At 38.7% G+C, this 14,144-nt stretch overlaps 1 protein-coding gene across 2 annotated transcripts in view; it reads left to right on the top strand.

Moving 5' to 3' along the window:
* Positions 1–1,750: 1,750 nt before the first annotated feature.
* The window catches only part of ERCC6 (ERCC excision repair 6, chromatin remodeling factor), a 44,125-nt gene continuing 31,731 nt past the window's right edge, over positions 1,751–14,144 (top strand). The window contains exons 1-5 of one of the 2 annotated variants that reach the window (XM_030950985.1): positions 1,751–1,921; positions 2,680–3,113; positions 5,516–5,636; positions 7,592–7,700; positions 9,351–10,068. In XM_030950985.1, coding sequence (XP_030806845.1) covers positions 2,683–3,113; positions 5,516–5,636; positions 7,592–7,700; positions 9,351–10,068 — 1,379 coding nt within the window. In that variant the 5' untranslated portion in view covers positions 1,751–1,921; positions 2,680–2,682. Of the gene's footprint in view, positions 1,922–2,643; positions 3,114–5,515; positions 5,637–7,591; positions 7,701–9,350; positions 10,069–14,144 lie in introns of those variants that run through there. The other variant, XM_030950984.1, reaches the window with a different exon arrangement.

Genomic DNA, 14,144 nt, shown 5'->3' with positions numbered 1-14,144 from the left:
ACTTTTGGTTCATTAGAAATTAATTTTCTATGTGAAAATGATCGCACTGAAAATATAACTTCAAAGACATTCTGTGTATAATCCAGGTTTTGTCCTTTTACAGCCTTTGTAATAGACCGTTCCAGGCAATAGGTGAGGCTGAAAACAGAGGGAAAGGACAGATCTCCCCAGCTTGGGTAAAACTGTGTGTCAAGATTGAAAAGTTAAAGAAAGGCATCGTGTTGCAAATGCACCAAGGATGGACCACCATGGAACAAGCTTTAAAAGCCTGTGGGATCTCTCCCTGCTCTGACTTTAATGGAGCCATAGAGATTTTCAGCTGCTGGAGGACCTGGTTCAGTACACTCCAGTCAAACAGCCTCCATGCACACAACCTGTGGGCCTGACCCAGTTTGCCCAGACTCATTGTACAATTTGCTTTTTACTGACAGAGTTTATTCCCAGGGTCTGAGGTGTTTCATGGACAGACATCATTGATAAGCTGCCAAAAGGAACTCCCATGTTTTTACGTCATGGTTCCAGAACACTCCCAAGAAGACCATGTTCAGTCCCATATATGCCCTTATATACAGAGCACAATAGGGATCTTTATCAGCAAGCTCTGCCTGGGATCCTTGGAGTCACAGTCAGGATACAGCATATAACTGTTTTGCTTTGCATGTACCTGCTTTGATGCAACAATATTTAATGTTTGATTATAGCCCTTCTTCCCATCTTAGTAGTGACCATCTCCAACATTAGTGATCTCTTAACCCATAAAAGTCTGCTACCATGTAGGAAAATCTTCCATTTCCTCCTTTAGGAAAGAAGCAGCCTGTCATTTGAAAACTTCTCTCCTAGCTAATAATATACAAAGCCCTTTTTTATGCTTCCAGGACAACTTATCTTTTGACCTTCAGTAATCAGTTTGTGGAAAACTGAGCCTACCCCTCCATGCCATAGTTTAGTTTTGACAACACCTTGACATTGCTCTGTCTTTACATGTCCTGGTTGCTGCCTTTCTCAGCCTGCTGAAAGACTTTGCACTTCACATTTTAAATTGTTTCAGCAGTTACAGAACATTATTCCTTCTACTTAGAACATGGCAATGAAGATTTAGAAGTTTCCTCATTGTAGTCACTAAATACTACAGGATATTTGCAGTAACAGTGTATTTCAGAGCAAAGGAAACAAAGAAGAGTTTATCAATGTAGCACTGCTTTATTTGCATGATGACCTTTCAGGTCCAGGTCTTAAAGGTATTAGAAAACCCATTCTGTGTTTTCCTGAGACTCAGAGACATTACCAGGCAGTAATAAATTAATGGAAAAGAAGGAAATGTCAAGGACCTGAAACTGTAGTTCAGAATAAAGCCGGAAAAAAACCCCAGCAACATGTTTGGGAACTACTTATTAACACACGTGTGTTCTGCTACACATTTATCCTCCCACAGCTGGACCAAGGCTGCCAGCAGTAAACTCAGTTCTGCTGCGCGAAGGAGGGGGAGCTGGATGCGGGAGTTTCAGGACGCTGAATGGGGAGGCAGAAGAAGGGGTAAACAGGCAGAGGAAGCGGCGGAACCAGCGAGACGGAGTTAATTTCTGCTCTCGTCGCCAGCTCAGCTCCGGGAGGCCCTGACGGGACCGGGACCGGGACCGGGTCCGGGCCCGCCGCGGTATCCCCGCGCTGTCCCCGCCGCTGCGGAAGTGACGCGCGGCGCGGCGCAGTGCCGCCCAGGCGCAGGCGCGGAGCCGGAACCGGAGCCGTGCCGGTGGAGCAGTGCGGCCCGGCCTGGCCTGGCCCGGCCCGGCGGTGCCGCTCCCGGTGCCGCTCCCGCTGCGCTGCGGGACGCAGCTCGGCTCGGGCACAGCCCGGCGGCAGCCGGAGCCCCGCGCCTGCCCGTCCCGGCCGCGCTTTGTCCAGCGCTCGCTCGCACACAGAGGTGGGTGAAGCACCGCCTCTGCCCCAGCCCCGCTTGGTTCACCGCGGCCGGGCGGGCCGGGCGTGGTGCGGTACCTGCTGCCTGAAAGCAGGACCTGCTGCCTGAATGCAGGACCAGGCTCTGTGCGGGCGTGTTCCCCGCGGGTGGGGGGAAACCATGAGGTGGGACTGAGATCCATGGGCTGCCGTGCTAGGAGAGGGTGCTGAACCATACCAGCTCTAGGCTTGCCTTAGTAAGTCAGTCCAGCATTGATTTCCTGAGAAATAAGGTGCTTTGTGCTCCACTTTAAAGTTTGAATTGTTAACCTAAACTTATGGACTGCTACACTCACAATGGCAAGTCTTAACCTGTTTCCAAAAGTTGTATTTTTAGGGTTTGGGTATATTAAGTTGTATATGTTTTTGTTATGTCACAGTCTTCTGGAGCATGACCGTTTACACACAAGACTGAGTTCACTCTCTGAAGTAGTAATTTTTACACGTTGTCTTATTTGTCTTCATATTAGTGTCTTCCAGAAGGGTTAAATGTAGTTGTCTATGAGGTTTTGGTCACTCTTTTGGTTGTGAAAGTTGGTGTGGAGATGCCTCTGCAGGGAGGACTGGTGGAGAAGTAGACTACCAGATGTTTTGAAACAAGAATTTATTATAAACATGTTTATTGGTTTGCTTACTTTTTGGGGGGGCACAGTCTTCATGAGGAGCTTTGTACGTGTGGATGTTCTTATGATAATGTCCTTCTTCTTTGTTGCCTTTGAGCAGAGGATGCCAGCACACAAGAGTCACCCCCCGGACAGTATCCAAGAGCCAGAGTCTGCCACTACTTCAAGCAATGATTGCCTGAATAATGATGAGGACTTGGGAGCTGAACAGGAAAATGGCATTTGTGACAATGGTGTGGGTAACAGTACCGGAGTTCCCAGCTCTGACTGCCAGGCTTCCACTTCCATGGCTGTTCCTTTGGAGGTGCCCAGAAGAGGGCATCCCCTTTTACAGATCAACAGGCAGCAGATTCAGTCTGTCTCATGTAGTGCACATGCTGCTGAGCTCAAAGATTTAGGAGTTGATGTCTATGACCAGGATGTCTTGGAGCAAGGAGTTCTTCAGCAAGTAGATAATGCAATTAATGAAGCGACTAAAGCAGCAAAAATAGCTAATGCATCAAAAGAGTATGAGTCAGTACTGGAGGATTTGAGGTAAATTGTGTTTTTTCTTTCTGTTTTTTTCGGCTACTGACAATCTAATGAGACTTGGTGTCTCCTGTTTTTAAAATCTTAAAGAGGAAAAGATGTTTTTAAAGTGCTTGATCACACGTACTCTTTGGAGTCACGTTTAAAAATGAAGAAAATATTTTTCACATTAGACAATGCTTCATTGCTCTTACTTGACTAATCTAGTCATGCATCAAGACAGCAGGGTAGAGTGCACCTCCTTTTTCTGCTTTGTCTCCTACCTCACCAAGATGCATCTGTTTTCTGGGCAGTGGAGAATGGCATTATACTCTGTTATTCAAAGTTACAGTCAGAAGAAGTGTCACTTCCTCAATTCTGTATGGTTTGTGGGGTCATCTATTTTGAGTTATGTTCCTTCTGTAACTTGGATGACTCCATCTCATGAACGTCCTAGAGCCAAAACAGCCTTATCACAAATGTTTGTAAGAAGTGCTTAATGATACCTTAAAGGAATCAAATGTTTAGCAAACATTGATACTATTGACAGTAGAAGACTTTGAGGAGTAGGACCCAGTGATCTTTCAAATTTTGATCTCCCTTTCTGTTTCTAGTCTCATTGTAGAGTTACCATGTGAACTATTGCAGGTAAATCATTCTTCCTGAGTGTTTCACTGTATTGCATGAATGGTAATTTTTTAGGGCTCAAGAGTGCTTAAGTCTCAATTATATGTACTTCATTAATTTTCTAGCTTGGGTGTGGAGATGTGAAGTTAAATAAGTTTGCAGCACTGAAATCTAATTTCAAGTGTTGTGGAGCCGAAGAACATAATGAGTAAGGTGTTACTGAGAGAAAGAATGGAGCAGCATAATCATTACCATTAAAGTATGTGATTATTGAAAGAGTGACACACAACGCTGTTAATTAGTTTATGTTTTCCCATTTTTCTTTCAGAAGCATCCTATGGTTTTTCTTATCCCTCTATTTTCACCTTTCCCTCGAAGTCGTAAAACAAGATTTACATGAGGGAATGCAAATGGTTTATGCAGATTTGCTGAGTCTTGTCTGCATAAAATGTAATGTGAGAATCTGAAAGTTGAATTTTGATAAAATTAACAGGTGTAGCTGACTTTGAGCGGAGGGACTACCAAAACTGACATGAGTAAAGAGTAATATAATTGCTTAAAATCCTGTAGCAGAGTGAATGCATGACTAGAGAAAAAATCAGGCAAGAAGTGTTTTTTGAGTAGTTGGCACAGAGTTCATGGTAGAAGCCAGATTATTCGATAATATACACAAAAATTTAAGCAGAAAAATGAGAATAAAATATTTGAAGTTAAATCCTGTGTAAATTACAAAGTCCTGTTAATTAAAGTTTTGTGGAAGAAAAGTGCCGGGAGACTCCAGGGTCAGGGAAGCAAGAGCCAAAATTAGGAGATGTGCAGGAGGATGGTGTACTGCAAGCAGCACAACTGGAGAGTGAGAAAGAAAGGGAATGGTTCAAAAATGTTAAAAGAGAATGGAGAAGTGAGGATGGAAGTAATTGCTGGTAGAATATATCTCCTAGGAAGGATAACAGTGGTAGAATTCAGATTAGAGCTGGAAGTAAACATGGCCTAAAAATTTCCTTCCTGGCAGCGGAGGAGACTTCCTTACTGCTTTCCTTTGCATCCAGAGGGAATAACAGCTGCTTTGCAGGTCTTGTGATCAGTTGTCTTTGACTTCTTTCATAATGCCTTGAGATTCTCATTTGTGTATCCTTACAAAGTATTCTGATATATGAATTAACAAACCTAGGTTTCTTGCTTTTGATGGTGGGACACTTCCTTATTCCTTGCAAATGAACTCAACAGCAGAAACATTAGGTTGTAGCATGTAGTTCTACTTGAATTTCATATTTTATATGGAAACATGAAAAATGAGAGTGCATGGGTAGAAGTTTAATGTTGATGTGCTCTTAATTCTTTGAACCAGTCTGTCTCATGAAATTGCATTTTTGTCTTGTAATCTACTTTTTGCATGAAAGGTAAAAAATACAGGTTTCCTTATATAATGGCATCAAACCATTAAAACTATTTCAATTTTTGGGTTGTTTTGTTTACCTTGAATAATGAAAATAACCACTCTTGCTTGTCAGCATCACACTTGTAACTTTTGAATACTAAATACTACAGTGGTTGTCAGTTCACATTCTTCTGCAATTTGACTATTGCCAAAATTTAGTTTAAAAATATTTTATGATGTACAACTTTAAGTGTTAGTCTTTCCAGTGTTGTTTAAATATATTATGCTTATTCAGAACCTTGCCTTTACACCTTTTTAAGTCTTATGTTAAATCTCCTGGAATTTTTAAATTGTCAGAATTGAGAGTCTGCTTTTTTTCTTTCTAGAATTTACCAATTCATTGCAATCTTATTATTTTTTTCAGATCATGTACAACATCTCTGAGACATATAAATAAAATTATTGAGGAACTTTCACCTCAAGCTGCTGACAACAAAAATATTAACAGAAAACTAGATTCTGTAAAACGGCAAAAATATAACAAGGTAATTGGATTACAGTAATTTCCTGTTAACAATACTGAGTTTGTACTTTGTCTTAAGCTTTGGCTTTTGTTATATAATTCTTAATTACATAGTTCAGAGTCAGTCTAGAATTGCTGCTCCTTTCCTTTGAGATGATTTCATACTAATTTAAAGAATTTAAGGTGCTGAAGTTTTTTTAATCTGAGTTTTGGAATAAGATATAAAACTGAAGTTCCAGTCTTCCAGTTCAGAAGATTGATTTGCATTAATTTAATTAAAACCCTCATAGTAATATTTAGAGAATTGACCAAGCCTTGTTAGGGCATGATTCAGTAGTTTAACTAAATCTCAGGTCTCATGGTTATTCCTTCCCTGTGTTCTTTTCCTTAACCCTCTTTCATTACCTGTATCTTGTCAGTACACATAGTTTCTCTCTGTGAGCCCCTTTAACTCATTGCTTTGTCAGAAACTGCTGCAGCTTTTTTCTGGCAGAGCAGAGAGTTAAGGGAGTTCTAAAGCAATCTGGCTGGCATCAGGGTAATGTAGGCAATAGACCTTTACAGCTGTGAATAGGAAAGAGATTTGAAAAAAGAAACTTCTACTACTCAGGAGTGTAGCACCTTGATCAGCTCATTGTCTGCTGGAAGTTCACCCTAATACTTTCTCTAATGATAAACCTGACTGTGAAACTTACTGTCCTTTGCCCTCAGTAGGCCAGTCTTAGGTCATTTGCCACTGACTCACTCACTTGCAGTTTTTTAACCTTGATAATTTTAGAAACCTGGATAATACACTGCTTTTAATTTAGCCAATTAAGAAAGTGATGAGACAGTACAGAGCAGTGGCAAAGGACTAGGAAAAAGCAGCTGGAAATAGTAGGAAGAAATGCATTTAAACCAGACTTACTGTTAAAGAATGATCACTATTCTGCATGTTTTGATACTGCTTGAAGAGATTTGCACACGTGTTAGTTGCAGGGGAAGTTCAGACCTCCTTGCAAGTTTGTTGTTAACCATCTTTGAAGTGAAAGAAAAGAATCTTTTGAAAATCTTAAGCCATAAAAGTGGTCCTAATAACCTGAATTTTGCAATGGATTTGGTTTTTACTGAAGTATGTGCCTTTCTAGGTAAAGCATGCTTCCAAAGCATGGAGTTACAAATGTGAAGGTTACATTGTCTGTATCTTTGTTTTACTGGTCGGAATGTTTTGTTTCATAAAGGAAAGTTAGCAACATCAAGGAGCCATACCATCACAACTAGTTACACTGTTGAGGATGTTACAATCAGAAAAAAGGTGTAACAGAGGAATTATTAACTAAGAATGATTTTCATAGCAGTAATAAACTATATTCCTTACATAATCTGTAACATTGATATTTTGAAGTCATTTCACTTTTTATTTTTTGCTGTTAAATTAACCATGACCACTCCTGAACTAATCATGTACAAAAGCCTATCAGGATGTTGGACTGATTTACCATTTCAGTTCCTTTGTAAAAAAAATTCCAAAACTTCTGGGATGATGAATAAATCTTAGTAAATCCTACAGCTCTTATATGTGGCTTGGTAGTTGTGAACTCAGTCTTGCAATCATGAGCAAATCTCTTGGTGTTCTCTGCATCTCAGCAGTCTGCTTTGATGGGCTTCCTTCGCTGGAATCAACACATAAAATGGCCTTATGAAATGTACATAAAAATGCAGTGTGCACATGAATTTTGTGTGTGTAAACAGCCTGATCTTACTATACACATATGGTAAGATAATCATACACCCAAAATTGTGTCTTCTCTGGGTTGGAGCCCTCCGGTATTTTGGTGACACTTTTTTTACACTTTTATTCTCACATGTGATACTGTAAATATTTGAGTGTGAGATTCTGCTTGAAACTAGTGCAAATATATTGATTTAAGTGTTGTTTAAAAGGTTAGCAAATTTATAAAGTAGACTAAAAATTAAATTACTTAATTCTTGTTGAAGGAGCAACAGCTGAAGAAGATAAAAGCAAAACAAAAACGTCTTCAAGGAATACTTGGTTTAACAGACTTTGCTGATGAAGCAAATGAGATTGAATATGAGGAAGATGAAGGTATGTGTAGGAAAAGGCTGAAAGATCTGTTCTACTTTGTAATGCCTTTTTTCTGTTTGAAGCTATTTTGTAAGATTTTTGCCAGAAAGTATATAAATTTCAGTGGCTGGCATTCAAAGAGAGTTAAGAACACTTATTCTGTACACCTGCAGATTTGTAAATCTTGGCATATTCATGTGGGAAGTTTTAAAAAATGGATGTTAATCTTTGTTCAGCTGTGTAGGGATGACTGAGGCACATTAGAGTATTGGGCTTAATAAATTGGAAATCCTGACATTTTTTTTCACAGCTAATTTGATAAAGATGACTAACATCATGATTGAATTACATTTTATATGCTGGATGCTATCAATCAGCATTAACAAAATTGGTTTTTCTTTCTGTTGGGAAGTATCACTAGAAATGGAAGAGGGAAGTGCTCTTCTTCTCAGGCTGCAGTGTGATTTTTAAAATTAAAAGTAAGTTTTCTTCCAGAATATATGTTGCCTCAGTGTTTTGCTAGGTGTTCTTTCTCCTTGCTCTCTGCAAGCTAAGTTTGGCCACAGTCAATAACCTGCCATATTCTGCAGGGCAAGTTTGGGTCCCATTTGTGTCTGCGCATCACCTGTGGGTTATATTATTATTTGCAGAGGTGAAAAAACTCTTTGTGCTGTTTGACTCTTGCACGTGTGTCTGGAGTAGATTCCCATCTTGTACAGCTCATGCTTCTCTCCTGATTGAACAACACTTAAAGGAGTCAAAGCCTCAGTTAACTTTTCTCAGTAGAAAAGCATATTAAATCATATTTTCTTTGGAGGGCTCATGCAGCAAAACTCAGGCACCCAGTGTTATGAAATGTAACTAAGAAGTGAGTGGAGCCCAACAGAAGAAATGGAGCAGTTCCAATAGGAAGAGGTGGAGATGGAGGGGTTTTCATGCCTGGTGCACTGTGATTACTGATTAAACATATGATAGATACAGTGCTTTAAAGTGGGACATTTAAAGCTGTACTGGCAATCCTCATAGACTTATTTTTAAATTCTGGGTCCTTGTACTAGATTTCAGGGCAGAATTCCCCTTCAACTTCCTGAATTCGAGAGCTTTTCTTTTTCTTTGGTTTCAAACAGCAGTTACAGTCTGTGTATAGTAAGTGTACCTAAAAGTGCTCTTTTATGGCAGAGTGCTGTGCAGCCAATCTGACTTTAAAAGTCATCATCTTCATATTAGTATTGTAGGCTAGGGAGACAGGTTTTGGGTTTTTCGGTTTCATTTTATTGTTTGTTGTTTTCTCGTTGGGTTTTTTTGAAGCATATGGTAGGACAGTCTGTGTCTTGTGACATTTTTGTTGTGATGTGGTAATCAAAGTGTCAAATTTCAAGCTTTTGAATAGGACTGAAAAATCAATAATAAAATTGAAATGGGCAGTGTTGCTGCAGATGGGGACACAGTGGTTTCTTGTTCTGAACATGGTGACATATTGACAGTTGACAACATAGGTGATACATCAGAGTTCATGTATCATCGGGAATTGTAATTTTATGGTAGTTCTTGCTGCTGTGCATGGTTTCAGAAATATTTGCATTTTGATAGTACATGTAACACCCTTGCTCCTGTGTTTTAGCTACACAGAAGGTGTTAAAGGCATACTGTATGTTCTGACTTTTGTTGCAGAACCTGGTCCATCATCCCTTGGCAGTATGCTTATGCCTGCTCAGGAAACAGAGTGGGCAGAGCTCATCCGAACTGGTCAGATGACTCCATTTGGAACTAAAATACCTCAGAAGCCAGAGAGGAAGGCACGACAGTTAAGGCTAAATGAAACATCTGATTTTGAGAAGTACTTAGCAGACCAGGCTAAATTGTCATCTGAAAGAAAGAAGTTATCCCGTCACAAAGGAGCAAAGAAGAAAGCACAAGACAAAAATGTTCAGTGTGTGGCTCCTGCAGCTGCCACAAAGGAGAAAAGTGGTAAAGCCCTCTCAAAAACAGATAAGCGTTTAAAAAAACACTTGAGAGAGCTTCAGAAGCATGCCCTTCAGATTCATTCCAAGGCCAGGATTCCAAAGGAACAGAAATATCTTGAGGCCAAGAAGTGCAGGTATGAACAAGAGGATGATAGTGGGGAGTCTGAGTATGTACCTGATGAGGAGCTCTTTGATCCAGAAGCAGCAGAAGAGGAAGAAGAGCAGGCATCTTCTCTTACTGAGAATGATTCTGATTATGAACTTAAGAGTTTATCAAGAAAGAGGGTCAAGAAGGGTTTTAAAGAAGCTGAAAATGATGCTGACTATGTTCCAAGCTCTGAGGAAGAGGAGCATACACCAGGGAAGCACAAAGTGAGACGATGGAGAGATGATGGAGATGTGGACTATTATAAACAGAGACTAAGGTTAGTCCTAGACATTTTTATTAATAATAATAAATTAGTATGTTGAACATGCAAAGGACAATAGCTATAATAGACTGCTAGGGAGTGTGTTGAAGTAAGGGAAATGAGGTGAATCCTTCCAGAAGGATTCAAACATGGGGCTTAATTAAATTAACTTTGCTGTTGAACTTTTCTTGTTGTTATAGGTCCTTATTTGTGGATCACCTGTGCTTTATCACTACATCAACCACTGTGATTTATGAAATTTGTATAACCTATGTGTTGGTGATCCACAGGCATGTTGTTTCTTTTCTAGTATAAGGGTTGAGCTTCATATAATAAACTTTAGCTTGTTGATGGCATGTGTACTTTTAATTAAGTACCTTTACTGAATATCCTTCAGGTAGTTACATAGAAAGTCATGGAACATGAAAACAGCTTCTTTAGAGTGAGAGGAAGAACATGTATTAGAACAGTCAGTGAAGAGTGGTTGATGTAGTGATAAAGCCTAGCATAGGAACTTGATTAATGCTTGGGAAGCTCAAATTTTACACTTCTGTGGAAATACAAAGTCTTATGCATTTAAATGGTACTCTGTCAGAGAATATCAAGAAGTAGAGGTATAAGCACCATCTCCCCTGTGGTGAGAGCCTGGGTTGCTGTGGAGGAAGAGGTATCTTCTGGTAGCAGAAGTGCTCTCAGTTGGAGAAAATCTCATGTAGGAAGAGCCCAACTTCACTTTCACATCCCAAGTTATAAAGGCAGATTAGGAACTGATATAATGCAATACATTTGCAAACCCAGGATGTTGCTTTTCAAAAGTAAGGCATAGTTTATCGCTCTTGAATAGAAATTCTGGCAAGAGGCTAATCTGAACAATGTCCAAAGGGTCAAAAAATATATTTTCTATGGGATGCATTAACAAATCTAACTGTTCTTAATTGGTAAAATATTTACTGGTTTATTGAATAAAACTGTATTCTTCACATTTAAAGTAGACCAATATTAAATCATTTTTAATTCAGTGTTTTCATCAAGAGTAATTTATTTTGATTGAAAGTTTTAATATGACTCACAGTTTAAATTCATTCAAAAACGTTTTTTAATAACGTTAAGATTGTGACAATTTATCCTTAGCAAAGTCATATCATAGGCTGCATTTCTTTTGGTTACTGAAGTTACAATAAAAGCCTAAATGAATTTTAGAAATATCAATAACTGTAATTGCTACCAAAACACTACATATCTTAAAAATTTCATAGCTACAGTTATTGTGGCTGTTAAGCTGCAGCTGTCCACATTGATGTTTTTATGCTGACACCCCCAGGTAATCTTCATTATGGGAAATGCCATGAGAAAATAAAATGTAGTGAATTAAGAAACATATTAAGAATGCTATAGAAATGCTGTCATTTGCTTACATTTATATCTTGTTTCATGTCAGTTTTACTTTTGAATTCAAACAAATGGGTGAGATTATGGTATATTTTACCCGTGAGAGAGGCAGAGGAAAGTCCTTCAGGATTACTTTATTCTTCTGAACATCTAGTCTTGTGCTTGGCAATGAATTCAGTCCTACACTCTTAGAGACTGAAAATGAGTTTCCTTAACATTAAAACTTTTCAGAGATGGGACTTCAAGAGACTGGTCTGTGTCAAGGGGAAACTACATTGATGTTGTTAAAGCAGGATAATTAGCTAACTGCATGACTGCAGAGCATCTCTAGAACAAGAGACTGTTGTCAGAATGGGAGCTGTTGTCTGTAGGAAATGTCAGGCAGGAGAGCAGCCTGTCCTTCTAAAGACTGCTTCCAGAGGTTGGCCTAGTCACTCAAAGCAAGGTGTGAGCAATGGAACATGAAAAAGTAAAATTTAGCTATGCAGAGTCAGCTTAGGCTATCAGAAATTTCAGGGCTTTTTTCCCTTGTGTGGGTCTTGCCTTTCTCTAGTTACTGGAGCCACGTTTCTGTGTAGCCATGCAGATGAACAAAATCTTCTCTTCTGAAAGGTCTATGCCTAAGGTGAATTCATAGCTTGCTAGAATAGTGGACAGTACCAGGGAACATCAGGTTTATGGAGAGTAAGGGAAATAGGATACTGTCATGTATCTATAGGCAATTCAAATATTCACTGAAAATTAGTGTGTTGTTGTTCCCAGCTATCCACACTGGCTATTACCAGCTGAACCTAGAGGCTTAGGTAGTCGTTCTCTAGGATGGTACTGGAATGTCTCAGAGACTTGATCTGCATCAACAGGTATATTGAGAGATCAAAACCTGTTCCCTCCTGCCCAATGGAATGCTCAGATGTCGTGGTTAAACCCCAGCCAGCAGCCAGGCCCCACACAGGGGAGTCAGTCAATTTATTTGAAGACTATGGAAAGAATGAAAATGAACCTGTTTTTTAACTTCTTTTACCAAGAAGCACAAAACAATAGTAAAATAGTAACCTTGAATGCCTATTAAATGTGTAGGAAGTAAAACTTTTTTGGTTTTTTTTTCTCAACAAGAAAACTGCTACTTTTTTTTGTATTATTCTCAAGCTTTGCAGATATGGAAACTGTAAAGTATCAAGATTTTGTTAATATTACTTCAAGTTTTCCTTTACATATATTAAAATGCCAAGCATAAGTATAAAGTAAATTTTTTCTGCTTATATGTAGTTAATGCATTACATTATTGACATCAGGATGGTGTCAGTATAAGGTAATAGCTTGGAGTCAAAATAAACCTTAGCAGTCTGAAGTACATTCTTCCCTTACCAGTTGTCAGTATGTATCTGCCTGCTGCTTCAAGGGAGGAATTACAAGTCATATTGTGGGAGATCAGTACTGTATCTCTGTTTTCTTGTGTATTCTGTATAGTTTGTTAAGTACAGTTGTTTGACTTCTATTGCTGTCAAGTGCACAGAGGCAAGGCTGGGAAAGCTGCTTCTTTTCTTGTCTCTCAAGTGATATCCAGGCAATTGAGTAGCAGGAAGCTTTGACTGTTGGTACACAAAGCAGTTGATTCATAAAGAAAACAATTGTTTTAAATTAAATTGGTTTTCATAGATCAGTTTTCATGTGCTAGCTTTCTGTGATGTATCTGAGTTACTGAATCTCTTTGTGTTTCAAAGTTCTAGGTTAAAAAATGGTTAAATATTACCTTTCCTGAAAGATACTTTCTTAAAGCATTCTTACTGCTCTTTAAAGTGACAAAGCCAGGACACAAATGAAGATATATTTTCTCTCACTCACTGAGTACACCTTTCATTCTAAACTCAAGTGTGTACTTGTCTACATCAGTCTAAATTTACTTATGGAGGCTTGTGGTACTAACTGCATGTATTTCATCTGTTAGGACATACCAATTAAATCCACCCATATAGACCATAAAAAGTTAGATCAAAAAAGCAATACTGAATGCGTCAATTTAGCAAATTAGAATAATCTGTAAGGGATTCTTAGCTGTATAAAATAGAAAACACATTGTGCTTCACAAATGCAAACTATATTAAATAGTCAGCTTGGTTCCTGACTGCATTTAAAAAAAAAAAAAGTTAAATTGTGCTCATTACTGTTTTGGGTGCAGAATTTCTTTCTAGGGTATTGCAATAAGTGTGAAATGGGTTTAGTATCTGAATACATTCCTATATTAAGAAGAAATTTAATTGTATGATATATGGCTTTCATACTTCACTTTCAGGGATAAAATTACATTTATGTCAGTGACAATGGACAATATAAGACAGATTTCTTAAAGGTTATGCTTCTCTCTTTTAAAGAGACTTTGGTAATACAGTAAAACCTGTATTTTCTAATTGTTTAAACATACTAATGACGTTGAGCTGATGTGTGTAAGGAATATATTGACCAAATGAGCAGTAAGTTGCTGTGTATTTAAGTCAAAGATGAAGACCACTATTTCTCCCTCCAAACTCTGACTTCCAGGGAAAGGTACAAGACCAGATTAGCCAACAAACTGACGTGGTCTTGGAAGTAGTGTTTGTCCTCCTATTGCTTCAGCCATTTAGATATTTACACTTTTCTACATAAAATAGTGATATTTCAATGTAGAATATCTTAATGGTGTGTGTTACATTAAGTTCACAGCTTTT

Source organism: Camarhynchus parvulus, chromosome 6 (genome assembly GCF_901933205.1).
Source record: "Camarhynchus parvulus chromosome 6, STF_HiC, whole genome shotgun sequence".
NCBI lineage: Eukaryota > Metazoa > Chordata > Aves > Passeriformes > Thraupidae > Camarhynchus > Camarhynchus parvulus.
The sequence above is the reverse complement of the archived record's forward strand: the minus strand, read 5'-3'. Positions and strand labels throughout refer to the sequence as shown.